Genomic DNA, 16,091 nt, shown 5'->3' with positions numbered 1-16,091 from the left:
CAAGCGTTCATCAAATTTTACTTCAGAAGTGTCAATCAGAAAAAACTATTATTTCAAGTAAAAAATTGGCACGCCTCGGTACGCCTCACTAAAAAAATATTTGTCAAAAAGAAGTGAGAAAGCACCCCTGAGGCGTACCAAGGCCTTATAACAGATTATTTATTACCATTGAGATAATAGAATTCAAGCGAGACGTTCCACGCGTCTGTGTTCAGAGATAAAAAACGTTAAACGCTCGGCATGCCTCGCTGGAGAAAATCTTAAAAAAAATAACTATTTCCATTTTAAAACGTTTTGGAAAATTAGATATTTAATATTCATTTTTTTTTTCAAAAATATGCTGATTTTCTATCTAATGATTTCACAATTTTTTTTTAATTTCATTAAACTTATGTATTATACAAATCGCATGCCTCGCTAATTTCGGGGCCATATTCGTTTGCTCATCTAAAATAACTACAATATGTTCGTTTTCTAAGAAAAGACTCCTGAGGCATGCCGAGCGTTCATTTAAATTTGACTTTAGAAGTGCGAATCAGAGAAAACTATTATTTCAAGTAAAAAAATGGCACGCCTCGGTACGCCTCACTAAAAAATGTTTGTCACAAAGAAGTGAGGAAGCACCCTGAGGCGTGCAAAAGCCTTATAACAGATTATTTATTATCATTTAGATAATAGAATTTAAGCGAAACGCTCCGCGCATCTGTGTTCAGAGGTAAAAAACGTTAAACGCTCGGCACGCCTCGCTTGACAAAATCTTAAAAAAATAACAATTTCCATTTTAAAACATTTTAGAAAATTAGAAATTTAATGTTCAATTTTTTCAAAAATATGCTGATTTTCTATCTAATAATTTCACTATTTTTTTTAAATTTTATTAAAGTTATGTACTATACAAATCGCATGCCTCGCTAATTTGGTAATAAAAGTCGAGCAACGCTCTACACGCCACGCTACTTCGAAAGACGAATTAGCATGCCTCGCTCGTTCGGCAATCAAATACGAACAACTCTCGGCACGCCTCGCTCGTTCAGTAGTAAAATATAAGCGATGCTCAGCAAGCCTCGCTTGTTCTGAAGCAAAATGCCTCGCCAGTACGTAGGTAAAATGCGATAAACGCTCGGCACGCCTAGCTAGTTATGAAAGTAAACTACAAACGCTCGGTACGCCTCGCTTGTTGTGGTGTAAAATGCGAACAACGCTCGACACGCTTCACTAATTAAGAAAAAAAAGCGATATATAATTTCTTCTTTGCAAGACGAATATAAAATGCAATAAACGCTCGGCACGCGTCAATAATTCGGAATTAAAAAACGATAAACGCTCGCCTCGTCTCGCCTCGCAACTGTTTTTGTTAAAAAAAAAACTTTTTTTCTTTAAAAAACGAGTAAAATGCGATAATAAAATCCATAAACGCTAGACTTGCCTCGCTGATTTGAAACTAAAAACGGAATACGCTCGGTACGCCTCGCTTCTACTTTTGTGATGTAAAAATAAGACCAAAGCAATAAAACTTCATATTCAATCAGCCGAGACGTTTTTTCATCCACTCCAAAAATTCCGCTGCTGTAGCAAAATTGGTGGACGCTCCTCGTCCCTTCAAGTCCATTTTCCCTCTCCGTTAAATCACAATCCGAACATTTCACTCCGAAATACATAACTAACTACCTTCAGACTCGACAGCGCCCAAATTTCGACCGGTCTGGCGCCGTCCCATAAATCAGTTAGATCCCAGAGATTTGGCTAGCGGTGGCGTCATGCGGTTGGAGCACCGGTAAGGGGGCTTGTTTTGTAATTTCTTACCGTCTCGCTGCCGTATCCAATACGTTCTCCTAAGTCTAACAGATGACGGTGTAATTTAAAAGGAGATGTTTACGCACAACTCGAAAAATTGCCTCTCTTCACGAAGAACAACAATAACAAATGAGAGTCGCGACGTCCGACAAACCGCGAGAATCCGTCACTTTGCCGGACGAGAACGAAAAATGGTCCATCGATGGGGTTTTTGCATATCGCGTGTTTTTGTATGACAAACAAATCCGTTTTTGTGTTGACGCCCAAACGATTGACACGAAGCGATTCCAAACAATGAGATTTGTACAGACGAGCGTCTGAAAAAATTGTCGATAAAATAAAATTGATACTTTATTTAATACCGCCATTGCCACAGTTCTGTGGGAAATCGTTATTTCTGTAGTTTACACCAAATGGCCCGCGATTCCGAAGCATTTTCCAAGAATTGATTGCAAATGTTGACATTTCGTTATGTGCAGCGCGACCACAAATATGTCGTCGATGCCATAAATTATCTCGGGCAAATAGTAATTATATGCCGAGGCAGAGAAAACACGTTTCCAAAATCCGGAAGATCGAAGGAATTAGAAAACGTCATTTGCAATAGTTAAATAAAAATTTCTTACCTAAAACCAACAAAACCGCTTTAATATAGGCAACCCAAAATACGCAAATCTTTGTCTCCTTGTAGAATTGAAATTTAAGGCTCTGTCCTACCGCATCTGAATATAATAACATTTTAACCCTCATGCAAGATTTCTAAAAATAAATTTTAATACATTTTGTTGACATTTTAATAATTAGATTAACGATTGCAGAAGATTTTTAATCGTTAATATAATTAAAAAGTCACTGTTCAGAACCTTGTTTTTTCTCAGTTGAGTGTGGTATTTTGAGTTTAGAGTTAGTGCATGAAACTCATCTTTGTTGACAAAAAATTCGCTTTTGACTCTTGAAGTAGACCTCAATTAATAACTTGCATTACAACATTGCATTTAAACAGTCTATTCTATATAGGACAACGGATTAATTGCATTTCATACATTGATTCTTATATACATTTTATTGCATCTTTGACTATTTGGTCCTTTGCCGCAAGCAGAGTGGAGTGCTCAAGTAGCCATAAGACCAAAAAGGTCAGCACCGAGTTGTCTCCCATACATGATCGTCAGGTTGAAATAAAAAGATTAGACGATTAAAAGCTTTTTAGCGCTCTTGTAACTTTTTGATTTTTAGATACCAGCATAGCTCTATATTGTTACTTCTATGATTTGGCAATTTCCCCAACTTTGTTAAAATAATTACCCAAAACATGATTTTACATTTTCAATGATTCCTTTATACCTATCTCAAATTGTGCTACTTTAGCAACTTTTTAAACTTTTCCAAAATAATGAAAACATTTATTGAGGTTGTTTTCAATTTTTGAAATATTTAGTTATGTCAAGATATGTTATTTTTTAATTTTTCGTCATGCTTATAAAATGCATAGTTTTTTTGACGTCCACGTATAAAAAGTAAAAACAAATTAGTGTTAAAGTTTAATACACAGTAATACTTAGAACCCTTCTAGATCGATGGATACTTTCATAATTTTGAAACTCACGTGAATATAAGTAGCTGATGGCAAAAGTACAACTACACAAATTTTAATAGATATTTGTGTATTAAGAGCTCAAAAATTCACAATTGCCGATTGAAAGAGACAAAAAGTCTAAAGTCGCGCGGCAACCTCTCGAAATCGGCAATTTGAATTTGGGCTCAAAATACACAAAATATTTTTTCTACAATCTTGCATTTTCCGCGATTAAAAACAACTTCTACATCTCATTTTTAGATTATTAAGACCCAACTGCACACCACCTTCTATGTTGCCATAGAAAAATATACTTATAGCATAAGCGATTTATTGAAAAAAAATCGTGATCAAGTGTTTTTTCAATTTTATAAAAAAAATTATAGCTCTAGAACATTTACCTACCTGTAATATTTTGTGTCATCCGGAAGTACCCTAATATCCGTTTTTATATTTGGTGGAATTGATTTTATTAAATACCAGCGGATGTGTAGAAGCACAAGAAATGAGAAGATGAACTAATATCTAAATTTTATTTATTAATTTATTATCAATTAAAACACTGAGTGACAAAGTTTTTGTAGCCAAAAAACTGTTATGTTCTATAGGTAGCCCACCTTTTGATAAAACATATGCCATTAACCGCAAGTCACCACCAAATTTTATTTTATTATTTTAAAAGTAAAATTTTATGACTTTGTAAGTTTTAAACATTTTTGTTTCTAAAACAAAAGTCTTTACATTGTCAAATACAATCAATTTAAAATTACTGTAAAAAAATCGAATTTTGTAATAAAGAGTAAAAAAATCGTATGAAAGTTGGCGGCTAAACAAGTTATGATTTGCATATAATTTTTTTAATTGTAGTTTTTTTATATGTATTTTAAATATTGATAACCATACATACATTAAAATCATAAATAAAATAGAAAAAGAATCTCTTTTCTGTTTTTTTGACTATTTATGTTAAAAATTGACATAACAAAAAAAATGTGAAGGTTTTGATGTAAGGATGTCCTTTGGGTATGTGCTTTGTTTAGATTACATAACACATTCAAAATTAATTTGAATTTGTCGCACAGTCTAATTTTGAAAATAGAATTGTGATGGTACACATTTTTAACGAAACATTTTTCACTTGAAACGTAAAGTTTATTAGATCATGCCATCATTTATTATTTCTCATTCATATATTATTATTATGCCATCATTATATTATTTCTCATTTCTTTTATTATTTTCGAGAAACATAATATTTCGAAATCAGGAAAATGTTCGAAACAAACTCCAAGGCAAGACAAATTCATCTGCCTGGTTTATTGCTGAACTGTGGTAGAAAATATGCTAATTTTACAGACGATTTTCACCCTTATAGATGATTGGCATGTGTCAAATAGTTAGCATGTTGGGTTGCATATTTTTCAAAACACGAATTTTAGTTGAGGGGTAGAACAGCCTTAATTTCACAGTTCGGAAGCAGCAGAAGTCCTCAAGCTAGTAGTAAAAAACAATATTATTCAATTCCTCTTCCTCAAACCGAAGAAATATCAGTGAATTACAGCCCGTTTTCCTTCGCCGGCGTAATCAAGCGATGGATTCCTTATCTATCTTCTTCCGAGTTGACGTCCATCGAACAATCTGCGCGTATTTTTCATGTTAAGTTCGTTTTTTCCCCCAGCTCGCTTTAATTGGAGAAAGAAAACAGTCAAAAGGACTCGAGACAACTCGTCTTCTTACGCTAATAAACAACAAACTTGCCAGAGAATAGTACATCAAAGAACGGTGCGAAGACTAAAAACAGCCATTAAGATTTCAGGCCTCTCTGAAGGATCCCTTGAGTAACACAATGAAACTATTAATTAAACGAAGAACAAGAGATTATCGAAGAGTTTGGGCGGCCTTGTGCGCATTGATTGCTCCCGGGAACAAATCCTTTTCACCAGCATTTGTTACCGAGAAATAATTTATATTTCTGTAATGTGCAAAATTATGGCACTAAATTCAAACAATGGCAGCAGTTCCGGCGAAGATTTATACCAAATTTATAAACAAAAGGCACAAAGTGAGCCGGATTGAGAGACTAATGACTTCTAGATTGCGAATCGACGCAATCCCCAGAGCAATAGGAATTATTTATTATTTCGAATTCGAAGCGCATTGCCTTTTTTTTAAACGGGGCAAGATGTTACAGCTCTGGGGCAAATTGTTGCAACGGTGGGGCAAGTTGTTACAGCGCAGGGACAAGTTATTACAGCGGAGGGGCAAGTTGATGCTACAGTGGGGCAAGTTGTCAGTGCGCTGGGGTAAATTATTACTACGCGGAGCAAGTTGTTTGGAAACCTTATTTGTCGTATACTAGTGGCCAGTTAGCCAAACATCAAACCCATCCAACGCCTCGCTGGTTGTTAACAAGCTGTTGCCGCGCTGAGGCAAGTTGCTACGACACACTGGGTAAGTTGTAAGTTGCTAGAGCGCTGACGCAAGTTGTTGCTACGCGAGGCAAGTTCATACAGTCCACAGGGCAAGTTGTCCGTCTTTCCTATTTGTTAATATTTTATTTTTTAGCGGTGGCCAGTCTAAAATTTCGCTATCAATCGCATTCAGTTTGTATTTTAAATACTATAACATGTGTGCAGATAAATACGATGAACACTTAGTTAGCCTCACTAGTTCGCGACCTGAGAACTATAAGGTTCTAACTAACATTTGGAATAAATTGATCCGTGTTCACGTTATCAGTGATATATTTTAAATTTATTAAGTATTTATTTAAAAAAATGACAGAATTTATTAATATCACTTTGGCTTATTCAAGCATTAACTTACTTTGTTTTTACACTTGATAGAAAATGTTTAAAAAAATCGCAAAAAAACAATTTTACTTCTCACAGAAAATCACTTAGAACCTTATAATTCTCACGTCGCGAGTTATTGGCACATTGTTGCTGCGCTGAGGCAAATTGTTGCTACACTGAGCAACTTGTCGCTGCGCAGCGGCAAGTTGTTAGTGCGCTGGAGCAAATTGTAGCAACGGTGAGGCAACTTGTAGAAGCGCAGAGACAAGTTGTTGCTAAACTGAGGCAAGCGCTAGGGCAAGTTATTACTACGTAAAGCAAGTTGTTTAGAAACCTTATTTGTCGTATACCAGTGGCAGTCTAAAAGTTAGATAAACATCAAACCCATCCAACGCCTCGCTGGTTGTTGACAAGTAGTTGCCGCGCTGAGGCAAGTTGCTACGACACTCTGGGTAAACTGTTAGTCTGCTGGGGCAAGTTGAAGGTGTGCAGAAGTAGGTTGCTAGAGCGCTGACGCAAGTTGTTGCTGCGCGAGGCAAGCCCATACAGCACGGGGCAAGTTGTTCGTCTTTCCCATTTGTTCATATTTTATTTTTTAGCGGTGACCAGTCTAAAATTTCGCTATGAATCGCATTCAGTTTATATTTTAAATACTAAAAAATGGGTGCAGATAAATACAATAACCACTTAGCTAGCCTTACTAGTTATTGTAACGTTGCGCTGAGGCAAATTGTTGCGTCACTGGGGCAAGTTGTCGCTGCGCTGCGACAAGTTGTTAGCGCGCTGAGGCAAATAGTAGCAACGGTGAGGCAAGTTGTAGAAGCGCAGAAGCGAGTTGTTGCTAAACTGAGGCAATGGCTAGGGCAAGTTATTACTACGTGGGGCAAGTTTGAAAATCTCGTTGTAGTATTTTAATTCAAAAAAGTCTATATTTTCGCAAAATTTCAAACCCAAATTGAAAAACAACATCCGCTCAGCAAGCCTCGCCAGTTGTTGGCAAGTTGTTGCTACACTGGGGTAAGTTGTTGCTGAGCTGGGGAAAGTTGTTCCTAGGCGGGGCAAGTTGTTCCTCAGCGGGGCAAGTTGTTCGTTCACTCCATTTATCGCATCTTACTTTATATCGGTGGCCCGTTTAAAATGTCGAACTCGATTTATAAAACGCATATCTAGAAATATTTTCCTTTCTCTCGTATTTAAAACACTGGAAAAATTGCACAGATATAAATGTGAGCACGGCTATAAACCGCTGGAACCAAATCGCCTTTCCAACCCGTTCCATAATGCATGAGAAAGCTCGCATTTTCGCATTGTATTGTTACAGGCAATGGCTTATCAAAACGCAAGAACTTAACATCCAACAAAGTCGCAACTCCCAGAAAGATCTCCATCATTGTAAGCCCCGACGCGGACAAAATCGACTACACACTAACAAACGATATAATGCAGAAGCGCCAACAAAGAAATATCAAATTCGAAAAAAGCTCGCGACGACGTTGTTTTGACACTTATCACCCCAAGACTTAATCGCCTCGGAAGTCATAAAAAGCCTCGATAAGTCCCTGTCAAAATTTGAATAAATCCCGGGAAAATAGAGGCTCTGTTATTATCCTGTCGTTTCTCTATTTGCTTTGTGTATTTTGCGCGAGTAACGCGACACCAATTATTTATTAGTGCGCTGCTGATGTAAAATATGATCCAGGGGAAAGCTGCGAGTCAAGGTTGATCTTTGGTACACGACGTTAATTTCCATATTTACGTAAAGTGCTGATTATGGCATTAGACACTTATTAAGCTTCGAGCGACTCATCTTCGCGAGTAATTTCGCCACGTATGTCGCATACTTAACCTTTATTCATCCGTAACGTGACGGCGGGGAAGTTTCCGTGGGACTATAAAAGCCCCGCGTCGGCGAGGCAAAGATCCCCGCTCAATCCGAACAGATATTACGTGTTATTAAGCTCATTAGTTGGATTCATTACGAAGAGAAGAAATTTCTTTTGAGGAAAATGTTCGTTTGCTCAAATAGGCACTCCAAAGTAAGTAGTCTACAACGTTTCTTACAAAAATCAACGCGAGGCGTGCCGAGCATTCATCGTATTTTACTTATACACCACCGAGGCGTGCCGAGCGTTTTTCGTATTCCTTCAGCCGAGCCTTTTTACGATCAATCCTCGGCATGCCTCGGTAGTTCAGAAGTACAATACAAACAATGGTCGGCAGACCTCGCTAGTTTAGAGTGGTCGCCGTGCCGCGGTAATTCTGAAGTAAAGTACGATCAACGTTCGGCAAGCCTCGCTAGTATAGAAATACAATACAATGAGTAGTCGGCGGGCCTCGGTAGTTCAAAAGTGCAATGCAAACAATGGTCAGCATGCCTCACTAATTCGAAAGTAGAGTACAATCAACGCTCGGCACGCCTCGCTAATTTAGAAACGCAAAACGATCAATAGTCGGCTGTCTCGGTAATTCAGAAACAGAGTACAATCAAAGTTCGGCGTGCCTCGCTAGTTTTGAGAAACAATACGATCAATGTTCGGTGTGACTCGGTAGTTCAGAAGTACAATACAAACAATGGTCGGCAGGCCTCGGTAGTTTAGAGTGGTCGTCGTGCCGCGGTAATTCTGAAGGAAAGTAGGATCAATGTTCGGCACGCCTCGCTAATATAGAAACACAATACGATGAGTAGTCGGCGTACCTCGGTAGTTCAAAAGTACAACATGATCAGCATGCCTCGCTAATTCGAAAGTAGAGTACAATCAACGTTCGGTACGCCTCGCTAATTTAAAAGCACAAAACAATCAATAATCAACTACCTCGGTAGTTCAGAAATAGAGTACGATCAAAGTTCGACGTGCCTCGCTAGTTTAGATATACAATACAATCAATGTTCGGTGTGCCTCGGTAGTTCAAAAGTACAATACAAACAATGGTCGGCAGACCTCGCTAGTTTAGAGTGGTCGCCATCCGCGGTAATTCTAAAGTAGAGTACAATCAACGTTCGGCACGCCTGCCTGGTATAGAAATACAATACAATGAGTAATCGGCGGGCCTCGGTAGTTCAAAAGAACAATACAAACAATGGTCAGCATGCCTCGCTAATTCGAAAGTAGAGGACAATCAACGCTCGGCACGCCTCGCTAATTTAGAAACGCAAAACGATGAATAGTCGGCTGTCTCGGTAATTCAGAAACAGAGTACAATCAAAGTTCGGCGTGCCTCGCTAGTTTTGAGATGCAATACGATCAATGTTCGGTGTGCCTCGGTAGTTCAGAAGTACAATACAAGCAATGGTCGGCAGGCCTCGGTAGTTTAGAGTGGTCGTCGTGCCGCCGTAATTCTGAAGCAAAGTACGATCAATGTTCGGCACGCCTCGCTAATATAGAAACACAATACGATAAGTAGTCGGCGTGCCTCGGTAGTTCAAAAGTACAACATGATCAGCATGCTTCGCTAATTCGAAAGTAGAGTACAATCAACGTTCGGTACGCCTCGCTAATTTAAAAGCACAAAACGATCAGTAATCGGCTACCTTGGTAGTTCAGAAATAGAGTACGATCAAAGTTCGACGTGCCTCGCTAGTTTAGGGATACAATACTATCAATGTTCGGTGTGCCTCGGTAGTTCAGAAGTACAATACAAACAATGGTCGGCAGACCTCGCTAGTTTAGAGTGGTCGCCGTCCGCGGTAATTCTAAAGTAGAGTACAATCAACGCTCGGCACGCCTCGCTAATTTAGAAACGCAAAACGATCAATAGTCGGCTGTCTCGGTAATTCAGAAACAGAGTACAATCAAAGTTCGGCGTGCCTCGCTAGTTTAGGGATACAATACTATCAATGTTCGGTGTGCCTCGGTAGTTCAGTAGTATAATACAAACAATGGTCGGCAGACCTCGCTAGTTTAGAGTGGTCGCCGTCCGCGGTAATTCTGAAGTAGAGTACGATCAACGTTCGGCACGCTTCGCTAGTATAGAAATACAAGGTGTTTATAAATGTTTCTAGCATCAAGGGAGCTATGAAATGTCAAAGAAATTTGCCGCTCATTACAAATGTGGATTTCGATTTTTCAACTGACATTTTCAGTTAACCTCAAACATGAAGCAAAGTTAATTTTGAGAAATAAACTGTTTTACTTGTGGTTTAAAACCAGAAAATCAAAAACTTGGACACAAAACTGTAACTGAAACGTCATGAATATAAGTTAGATTATAAATAATTTTCAAGATAGTTATATTCACTATGAAAACAAAGCGGCAAAATAGTGCACGGCTGGAATTCCAGAGTCACCCTTGAGGCAAGAAACATTTATAAACACCTGTTACAATACAATGAATAGTCGGCGGGCCTCGGTAGCTCAAAAGTGCAATACGAACAATGGTCAGCATGCCTCGCTAATTCAAAAGTAGAGTACGATCAACGCTCGGGACGCCTCGATAATTTAGAAACGCAAAACGATCAATGGTCGGCCGCCTCGGTAGTTTAAAAATAGAGTACAATCAAAGTTCGACGTGCTTCGCTAGTTTTGAGATACAATACGATCAATGTTCGGTGTGCCTCGGTAGTTCAGAAGTACAATACAAGCAAAGGTGGGCAAGCCTCGGTAGTTTAGAATGGTCGCCGTGCCGCGGTAATTCTGAAGTAAAGTACGATCAACGTTCGACACGCCTCGCTAGTATAGAAATACAATACAATGAGTAGTCGGCGGGCCTCGGTAGCTCAAAAGTACAATACGAACAATAGTCAGCATGCCTCGCTAATTCGAAAGTAGAGTACAATCAACGTTCGGTACGCCTCGCTAATTTAAAAGCACAAAAGGATCAGTAATCGGCTACCTCGGTAGTTCAGAAATAGAGTACGATCAAAATTCGACGTGCCTCGCTAGTTTAGGGATACAATACTATCAATGTTCGGTGTGCCTCGGTAGTTCAGCAGTACAATACAGGCAATAATCGGCATGCCTCGCTAGTATAGAAATACAATACGATGAGTAGTCGGCGTGCCTCGGTAGCTCAAAAGTACAATACGGACAATGGTCAGCGTGCCTTGCCAATTCGAAAGTAAAGTACGAATATTTCGCGAATATTTCCTTGACCAAAAAAATATTTTAATTTGACTTATAGTACGAACAATTTTTTTCGTCAAGAAATGGTAGAAACACTTATTCTAGATAAGGAAACGAACCTCCAAAAATTCAATTTTCCGCTAGAACTGCATATATACGTGTACTAAATGAGAAAGGTAAAAGTCGATACACCCTTTGTAGTCGGAGACACGATTATCAGTAAAATATTGCAGCACTTTTGGTAATTTCCCGTAGCGCCACCTTTCGACAGCGCTAGTCATAAATCTGCGCCATCTCTCGTCCGCCCTAGTAATCAATAAGCAACTCACCCTGAAATGCGGCCGGCAAAGCAGATCTCTGAGTTCCTGCAAGTCCCGATGGTCGGTGTCCCGGCGATGTTCCAATTCCCTAAGAGCATCCGCGGCGTCTCTGGCCCTCTGCACCGCGTCGCTAGGTGGCGCTCTCACCGGCGTTACGACTTTACTCGCGATCCTATCGTACAACTGCAACGACAAAATCAGAAACATCTAGTTAAACCCATCAAAATCCAGCTCTACCAACAATCCTATCAACGACAAGACATCGACGGCCATCGACGTGTTACTATGGTACAACTCCTGGTACTTAGTCTTGTGTTTCATCTCGACCGCGACATGCGCCACGTGGTCAAGAGTTAAACACTACCTGCCCGTCATTGACGAGAGGTTCGATGTGCCGCCGCCGCCAAACGAAAAACGTGCTGGTGGCGGCGATCAATCGCGGTTGCAGAGGCCGCGAGCTGTCGTCGGATACTAGGAAGACATGCGCTCGAAACGCTCACGCTTACCTCCAACAGGACGTGCAGATGCGTGTCTTCGAGCAGGGCCAGAAGATGCGCGCGCTCTTGGGGCTGCGATTCCTGAAGGCAGTAGATGTCGTCGAGCGAATCGAGGATGGTCGCTACCGCTGAAAACACATTTTATTAAATTCAGTGAAGTGCCCCGTAATCCCAAGGGTTGAAATTACCCTGCGATTACCACCGGATTTGTGATGAACGTTTTCTCGAGTTTATGGGTATTTACACTTTTAGGGGAGGAAAAACTATCAAAGCTGCTTAAGCGCAAATCCGGGTTATCCCGGCGCCTCTATCATTTCGAGAATTTTCCCGGCGCATCCACCATTTTTGCTTCGCACTTTTTTAATTATTCCGTTTGTCCGGATTTTCGGAAGAAAAAACCGCCCCCTGCAGCCGGTGCGGTCTGAAGCACTTTCCTAATGCAAAAGCATTGCGGTTACAAAGTGGCTGTCCCTGGATTTAATTATGAGAAGCCTTTCCGCTTCCCTCTTTGTATCAATGCAAAAGAAGGACATGTATGTATAAGTGACCGTCTCCGCCGCCCCCAAAGGTGCGATTGCTATCGCCGCCCCCACAGCAATTTTAATATAAAGTACCTCTTTAACAAGACCAGAGGTTAATTAATAGACCGCAATTTTTATTCAATTCGTTTAAAGTAACGAAGCTAATAATTGTAAGCGGGATAAAGACGGCTTATGAAAGAATTTCAGACGGTTTTAACATGCAAATTCATTTCTTGGAAGCGACAAAGCGGTGCATCTTCGTTATAAATGCAAATAATTAGAAGCCGAGCGGTAATTAAAAGTTTGCAAGGAAAAAAGACTGGATTAATTTTCTTTTCATGTTTAGGAAAAATGCTCCATTAAGACGCTCAAGAATTTTTCTTCATCTTGCTAGAAACTGTGCTGTATTTTGAATGTCAATACTTGTCGCCTGTTGCTTCGAACTGTCAACAGGGCGGCCAACAAAGCGGCTTAACTTTTTTATAAACCGTTTCGTCGCCTAAAATGTGGCAAATCTCGTAGTTTTCCACCGAGAAAAACGAGAAGCGACAAAATGTGGTCTGCCCTAATTCGAAGTTTAATTATTTGCTTCGTTGCGATGTTAAAAAAATTAAAAATTCGCGTTTTCAAAATTTTTTTGAATGGCGTTTTTATCTTCTTGGTTTATCGACTTCATACATTTGTTTATTCTATAGATCTTTATATTCAATGAAAGCTTTTTTTTACTCTTTCAATCATTGCAACACTAAATTTTCTCATCCGGTGCTTCAAATTCCTCACACTCCTCTCTATATTTTGCAGATTTTTTGGGGTCTTCAGTGTACAAGATCTTTTTTTTGTATTTTCTTGTATCTTCTGAATTAGGTTCATTCGGAATTTTCTAATTCATCTGAATTCTTTAAGATTCTTCCAATTTCACGACTTTTTTGGAATCTTTTACATTTTCGAAAACCCTTTTTGTTTCCATTGAGTCGTTCTGATTCAGTGTAATGGGTGCTTTTCTTAACTTACATTTCCTTTTAATATTTATCTTCCCAAATTATCAATTTATGAGAAAAAATTGAGCTAATTTGCGTGCTACAAACTAAAATGTCCTCAAATTTTAAAAATTTTGATTAATAAATAAGGACTAGAAACTCAAAAATTGACCAACCTAAAAAAATTGAAACAAACGATGGTTTTAACGGTTTAAAAAACTGAAAAAATAAAATTTTACAAGCAAACAAAACAGACACAAATTAATGGCGTTTAAAAAAATTGAAATACAAAACATTACTATGAATCCAAAAAAACGTAGAAACCAAAAACATAGCAAACTCAAAAAATTAAAATCCTGGAAATTTAAAGAAACTTAAGCAGAGTCAAGAAGAATCCATGAAAATCTAAACAGTTATTAAAAAAATCTTAAAAAAAGTCAAAAAGATCCCCATGAAGCACTCTTCGAAAAATCTAGAATTTGCTTTAGAATCCTAGAAACTTTAAACTACAAAAAACGTAAAAAAAATTGCAAATAATTCGATAGAATTCTGAAAAAATAAATGTAAAAATAAACAATAAAAGTTTCATATATAGAATTCTAGAAATTTCTAGATAACCCAAAAACTGCCGATCATTTTCCATAGAATAATTAAAAGTGGCGGCCTCTCTTAGCACTTCTAAAATTCTAAAAAGAATTCTAAAAAAAAACAAGAGAATCGTAGAATATCCAGCATCCACAAGCTAAATAACTGAAAAAACTAATCACTTAATAAACAAAAATTTTTGGAACTCGATTTAGACTTCTAGAAAAACTAAGAAAATTCTGAAGAAAAAATATAACAGAATTAGAGAATTCTATAAAGTTAGAATAAAATGGAAAAAATTAGAATTTTTTGTAAATCTTAAACACTCCAAAAACATTTCAAATTCCTAGTCCTAGTGTTTCTAGTTTTTTGAAAAAATACAAGAAAAAAACCCAAACATTAAAAAAAAATTCTAGAATTCTACAAAACTTAGAAAACTAAGGGTTTTGGATAAAATAGTATTATATTATATTCAGGTGTAATAAAAACAGTTCTAAGATCTTTACATTAAAAAACTATCTTAATGGGAAATTCAAAAATTGTATATGGAATTCCGAGTTCTACATTTACTTAGAGGCTCAATTTTTTGGGAAAACGAGAGACAAAAACCTTAATAAATTAAAAAAAAAAATCCTGAAAAAATCTACATAATCCAAAGACTTCCAGAGAGAATTAAAAAAGTTACAACCAAACAAAAACAACAAAAAATGATGGAATTAAAAAAAACAGAGTACTAAAATTCAACAGTCCAAAAATTATTTATTATTAATTAAATTCTAAAGAATTGGTTAAATTGAGAAACTTACAAAATAAGAACGAATTTAAAAATGCAAAAATTTTAGAAACAGTAGAACCAAAAACAAGAAATCTTGAAATTCAAAGAAAAACAGAAAAACCAAAAACATGACTTAAACAATTACCGAAAATCCTCAGAATTTCGACAAACTTAAGAGTCGAGAAGAATTTTATTCTAAAAATACTAAAAAGCAGTCAAAAAAATTCCGAAGTATCCAGAAACTTAAAAAAAAAACTACAAAAAATTCGATAGAATTCTGAAAAAATTAATGTGATAATAAGCTCAAAAATTTCTAGATAATTTCAAAAAACTAGAAAAACATAATCCTATTAAATCCTAAAAAAATCAAGAGCACTGCGGCACATCCTATCTTTCCCATTGACAGTTCTTTAATGAGGGCCATTAATGCACCATTTTTAGTCAAAAATAACTCTCATTAATGAACAATTTTTTCCTTCCATTTTCCTTAATCTTGCTTTCAAAGAAAACGTATTCTAACTAACTCGTTTCATCTCGAATTATTAAAATAAACATTAAAAATCTCAATTATTATTCGCCTTCATTAACCAACTTGTTCGTTAAATACCCAACATGCGCTAGTATGATGTTATTAATCAACGAAAAATTATTTCGGTAAATCCAGTTTATTATACAGATATCAAAGAGCACGCAGCCCATTTCTTAACAATTTTCCCACCTGATATTTCTCAAACCAATTTAAACTTTTAAACCCACTCCCTATTTTCCCGACTTTAATAAAGCTCTCATACATTTCCACCTACAAAAGCCGCAGCTGCCAACGCGATCCACTAAACTCGAATTTCTGAAAAACTGTTTATTACTTTGCCGTTGCAGCGAGTAAAGCTCAATCGTGGAATGCGAGAAAGGAAAGTTATGAACGAGCTGCAGCAGAAAAGAAAAAGTATTAAAGTAAGTTCATTGCTGTTCTCGTTGTCGCAGCGCCGGAAAATTGTCTTTGTACCCTCAACACTTCCAGGGAACCCGACGAAGACCAATGGAAATATCTTAAATTCGTTTTCCTCCAAACTTTAAAAGCTTTTATCCAAACATGTCTTTACGGAGGAAGTCCCATTAACGCCGCCGAAAAAGGTCCATTTCCACTTCTTTCAGTCTGTTGCACATTTGATCAGTTTATCGCAGCCTTGCACC

At 37.6% G+C, this 16,091-nt stretch overlaps 1 protein-coding gene across 9 annotated transcripts in view; it reads right to left on the bottom strand.

The window, feature by feature from the left end:
- Nucleotides 1-16,091, bottom strand: part of CASK (peripheral plasma membrane protein CASK) — a 351,460-nt gene that overhangs the window by 258,911 nt on the left and 76,458 nt on the right. For all 9 annotated transcript variants that reach the window (XM_088034543.1, XM_088034544.1, XM_088034546.1 and 6 more), the window contains 2 exons: nucleotides 12,052-12,170; nucleotides 11,555-11,728 (listed from right to left, as the gene is read on the bottom strand). In XM_088034543.1, the coding sequence (XP_087890669.1) occupies nucleotides 11,555-11,728; nucleotides 12,052-12,170 (293 nt within the window). The remainder of the gene's footprint in view (nucleotides 1-11,554; nucleotides 11,729-12,051; nucleotides 12,171-16,091) is intronic.

The sequence above is a fragment of the Gnatocerus cornutus genome, chromosome 4, assembly GCF_029298725.1.
Source record: "Gnatocerus cornutus isolate USDA-ARS CGAHR chromosome 4, icGnaCorn1.1, whole genome shotgun sequence".
In the NCBI taxonomy this organism is placed as follows: Eukaryota; Metazoa; Arthropoda; class Insecta; order Coleoptera; family Tenebrionidae; genus Gnatocerus; species Gnatocerus cornutus.
Note: the sequence above shows the minus strand (reverse complement) of the source record. Positions and strands in the feature narration are given on the sequence as shown.